The sequence below is a fragment of the Lolium perenne genome, chromosome 7, assembly GCF_019359855.2.
Source record: "Lolium perenne isolate Kyuss_39 chromosome 7, Kyuss_2.0, whole genome shotgun sequence".
NCBI classification, from domain to species: domain Eukaryota; kingdom Viridiplantae; phylum Streptophyta; class Magnoliopsida; order Poales; family Poaceae; genus Lolium; species Lolium perenne.
Window position 1 is genome coordinate 66436289 of NC_067250.2, and position 4938 is coordinate 66441226.

Here is a 4938-nt window from a genome sequence, read left to right on the forward strand (position 1 = left end):
TTTGGGCCAGGCATTATCTACGTTATTTACTCAAATGGTGTGACTAAAAGGGTTAAGAGTTTTAACAAAGGCTAAAAAAAGTGATTGAAAGGATCATTTAGAAAAGGGTGTGACTAATTCTCAGTCAGGTGATGTCATTGAATCTTAGTTGCAATCCACGTTGCAAATCATACCGAACACGAATGACGAAGCAATCAACCGATCAGAGGCACCTTGCAACCTACGTTAGAACTTATGATCAGTACGAATCACGAAGCGTTTCAACGGTTCGAGTGTTTTTTCTCAGCGGCAACCTCATATGCAACAAGAAAAGTCTTAGTTGCAACCAATATTACAACTCTTGCTAGCACATATCATTGTGCATACTACTCCGTTTAGACAAAGAGCTCGCGCGCGCGTAACATGCGCCGATCGGCATCACGGCACTTCCATCTCAAACAGTCAAACTACACACGCAACATGCCAATATGCCATGGCCGGTCAAGGTTTGGAGGTAGCGAGTACGTACGTCGTTCCAAACCCATTCAAGCTAAACTTTCGTAGCCTAGACGCATACGTTACGTACGTACGCTCATGAAGAGAGTGAGAGAGAGAGAGAGTATGACTTCTGAATGTGACGTTTCAGTATGACGTGTTACAAAGCTCCAACTTTGCAAAAGCTCAGAGCACAGGCATCATGATCGACGAAAACGCGAGAAAAAGGAAATAAAATAGAAACTGCTGCAGTGGACCGTGTTTATGATCGAGTAGCCTTCACTAGTAAGAGAAGCCAGTTAAATGCAGGTATCACTACGGGAAAACACTACGTTGCCGTGCGACCAATCGCACGGCAAAGGGGCCTATTTGCACGGCAAAGGATTTGCCGTGCGTCGGCGCACGGCAGCGTCTGCACGGCAACGCCCTCGACGGCAAAGAAGACATTGCCGTGCGCCTGACCAAACCGCACGGCAAAGGCTCGTTGCCGTGCGCTCTTCTGCCGTGCGCTCGAGCGTTTGCCGTGCGCTCGCTCGTTGCCGTGCGCCCACTCCTTTGCCGTGCGCGCCGTCTCTGCAGTGCGTCCTGGAGGCGGCCGTGCGCCCAGACGTTGCCGTGCGCCCCGACGCTGCCGTGCCACCAAACGCTGCCGTGCGCCCCGACGCTGCCGTGCGCCCCGACGTTGCCGTGCGCCCGCTCGTTGCCGTGCTTCTCCTCTTTGCCGTGCGCCCACTCCCCAGCACGCACGGCAAAGGATTCTCCAGGGACACACTGGCTTCCCAGGGGACCTATGATATGTTTCAAAGTGTGGTGCAAGGTCTAATGGTGCAAAAGTAGCTCCCCTAAACCCTAAACCCTAAACTGGGGAGGCTTCGAGCCCTAAACCCCTCTAAATCCCTAAACCACGACGCCGGAGCTGCAGAACCATGCATCATAAACCCTAACCCTAACCCTAAACCCTAAACCTAAACCTAACCATAAATACTTACCCTTTAACCTAAACCCTAGCCCTAGCCCCTAAACCCTAGCCCTAACCCTACACCTAACCCTAACCAGTAGACCAGGCACACCGTCGATCGTGTGGTAATGGCTCTAGCTGCTGGTATATGTGCCAAAGGGTCCCAATCTTTGGTTCTCCATGTGTATATGTACTAAACAAACCTAAAAGAATGAAAAGTTACATTGGTGCACCCTCGCGCGGAGAAATCTAGGGGGGTAGACCCGCCGGGCACACGTTCTCCGTTTTTTGGGGGAGGAGGGGGAGAACGACCGCCGGAGCACCGGAACCCCACCAAACCTTGCATGTGGACCTATTCTATGTTTCAAAGTGTGATGCTAGGTGTAATTCACCAAATGGTGCATGGCATGGATCCCCGGTCTGACATTCCTCACCTTCGGGCGATAACACTTAACAGATTCCTGGACGTGTACGGCGTGAAGTGTCCCGCCGCGGGTATATCGGGGGCTAGACTGTGCCAAAGGGTACCACACATGGTTTTCCATATGTCCATGGACTAAACAAACCTAAACCTATGAAAAGGTATATTGGTGGAACGTCGCGCGGAGAAATCTAGGGGGTAGACCCGCCGGGGCACGCGTTCCGCTGTTTTGGGGGGAGGAGGGGGAGAACGACCGCCAGAGCACCGGAACCCCACCAAACCTTGCATGTGGACCTATTCTATGTGTCAAAGTGTGATGCAAGGTGTGATTCACAAAATGGTGCATGGCATGGATCCCCGGTCTGACATTCCTCACCTTCGGGCGATAACACTTAACAGATTCCTGGACGTGTACGCTGAAGTGTCCCGCCGCGGGTATATCGGGGGCTAGACTGTGCCAAAGGGTGCCACACATGGTTTTCCATATGTCCATGGACTAAACAAACCTAAACCTATGAAAAGTTACATTGGTGCACCCTCGCGGAGAAATCTAGGGGGTAGACCCGCTGGGCACGCGTTGCCATTGCTTTTGGGGGAGGAGGGATAACGACCGCCGGAGAACCGGAACCCCACCAAACCTTGCATGTGGACCTATGATATGTTTCAAAGTGTGGTGCAAGGTCTAATGGTGCAAAAGTAGCTCCCCTAAACCCTAAACCCTAAACTGGGGAGGCTTCGAGCCCTAAACCCCTCTAAATCCCTAAACCACGACGCCGGAGCTGCAGAACCATGCATCATAAACCCTAACCCTAACCCTAAACCCTAAACCTAAACCTAACCATAAATACTTACCCTTTAACCTAAACCCTAGCCCAATCCCCTAAACCCTAGCCCTAACCCTACACCAAACCCTACCCAGTATACCAGGCACACCGTCGATCGTGTGGTAATGGCTCTAGCTGCTGGTATATGTGCCAAAGGGTCCCAATCTTTGGTTCTCCATGTGTATATGTACTAAACAAACCTAAAAGAATGAAAAGTTACATTGGTGCACCCTCGCGCGGAGAAATCTAGGGGGGTAGACCCGCCGGGGCACACGTTCCGCTGTTTTGGGGGGAGGAGGGGGAGAACGACCGCCGGAGCACCGGAACCCCACCAAACCTTGCATGTGGACCTATTCTATGTTTCAAAGTGTGATGCTAGGTGTAATTCACCAAATGGTGCATGGCATGGATCCCCGGTCTGACATTCCTCACCTTCGGGCGATAACACTTAACAGATTCCTGGACGTGTACGGCGTGAAGTGTCCCGCCGCGGGTATATCGGGGGCTAGACTGTGCCAAAGGGTACCACACATGGTTTTCCATATGTCCATGGACTAAACAAACCTAAACCTATGAAAAGGTATATTGGTGGAACGTCGCGCGGAGAAATCTAGGGGGTAGACCCGCCGTCCCGCTGTTTTGGGGGGGAAGGAGGGGGACGGCCGCCGGAGCACCGGAACCCTGATATATGTGGGGGATGAGCATGGAGACTAATTTTGTATTTCACATAGTGTAATAAATAGTCATCAAAAAGAAAAACTAATTAACAAAATAAATATAAGTAGTAGATGAAATAAAATAGTTAGAAAAACAAAAAAAATGTATATTGGCGCACGGCAAAGGGAGGAGCGCACGGCAAAGGACCCTTTGCCGTGCAACTTGTCTGTCTGCACGGCAAAGTTTGGCCGCACGGCAGTGCCCAGGCCTTTGCCGTGCGCTGTTTCTTTGCCGTGCGGCTTGCAGGGACTTTGCCGTCCCGAAATCTTTGCCGTGCGCTGCTCCAATTCTTTGCCGTGAGAAACTTCTTTGCCGTGCGCCAAATCTTGCTTTGCCGTGATATGTTTCTTTGCCGTGCGCTGCGCTAATACTTTGCCGTGCATATTTTCTTTGCCGTGCGCTCTTCCTTCTACGCACGGCAAAGAAATCTTTGCCGTGCAGCAGCTCACGGCAAAGTTTGGCTGCACGGCAGCGCCTGATTTTCCTGTAGTATATGCAGCGACACTGGAAGAAAAACATGACTTGTACTGAAGAACAATGGAAAGTAAACACAAATTGAGGTTTGCTCAGTGACAGTTCTGCTACTGTGGGTCTGAGAGCGCCGTGCCAGTCGCCGGCACCGGCGCGCCGCTCGACGAGCTTTCCTCGTCGCCACAGACTCCACGGCTGCTGCTACCCCCGTAAGCTCCATTCCCAAGGTACTGCCGAGTCACAGCATGTTCTGTGCAAAGCACGTCGCCCTGCTGACCCTGGCCGCCCACGATGTGCGGTGAGACGACGGTGGCCTGCACTAGCGGCTCCATCGCGACGGCATACTCCTGCGCCGGACCCGGTGGCGCGTACACGGCCCGATGCATCTGCACCTGCACGCCGTTTCCCGGCGCGGTGGCCATGTGCTGCGCGCTGGACGGCGCCCTTGCAACGGCGCCGACCCGGGCCTCGCACCCGTGCATGCGCTGGAGGAAGGCGGTGAGGGGCATGACGTAGTCGTCGAAGCCGAGGTTGTCCATGGCCCAGACCACGTCCTCGGCGGTGACTGTCTTCCGGTGCTCGGCGTGGCACCGCTCGTTCGCCTCGCCGGTCACGAAGCTGATGAACTCCGACACGCAGTCCTGGATCAGCTCCTTGGCGTCGTCCGAGATCTTGGCGTGGGGAGGCAGCATGCGACGCATGATCCGGGTCACGTTCGCGATCGGCATCAGACGGTCCTGCTCCCGCACCGCCGTTGCCGCCACCGGCGCCGCAGCAGCTGCCCCTTTGCCAACGCCGGCGCCGTTCTCCATGATTAGCTAGGCTAGATGCAATTAGACTTTGCTCTTTAGGGCTTTTTGTTGGTTGGGTTCTACAGTGATGTGCTTCTGATCGAGTTGGGTGTGTTAAATAGGAGAGATAGCTTAGGTAGGTTGCACCGCTGCTTGCTTAGCTGTCTTTTGTTCTGACAAGTGTCAACTTAGTAGAGTGGTTCTGGCAATTAGATCGGCAAGGATAGACAATATAGCAATATTAACTGGAGAAAATTGATAATCATGTATATTGAGAATATA

The 4938-nt window shown here is 53.0% G+C and overlaps 1 protein-coding gene across 1 annotated transcript; it reads right to left on the reverse strand.

The window, feature by feature from the left end:
• Positions 1-3921: 3921 nt before the first annotated feature.
• On the reverse strand, positions 3922-4726 carry LOC127313086 (nuclear transcription factor Y subunit B-9). Its single transcript, XM_051343626.2, has one exon. It carries the CDS (start codon positions 4675-4677, stop codon positions 3976-3978), a length of 702 nt encoding a protein of 233 aa, XP_051199586.1. The 5' UTR covers positions 4678-4726; the 3' UTR covers positions 3922-3975.
• Positions 4727-4938: the final 212 nt, after the last annotated feature.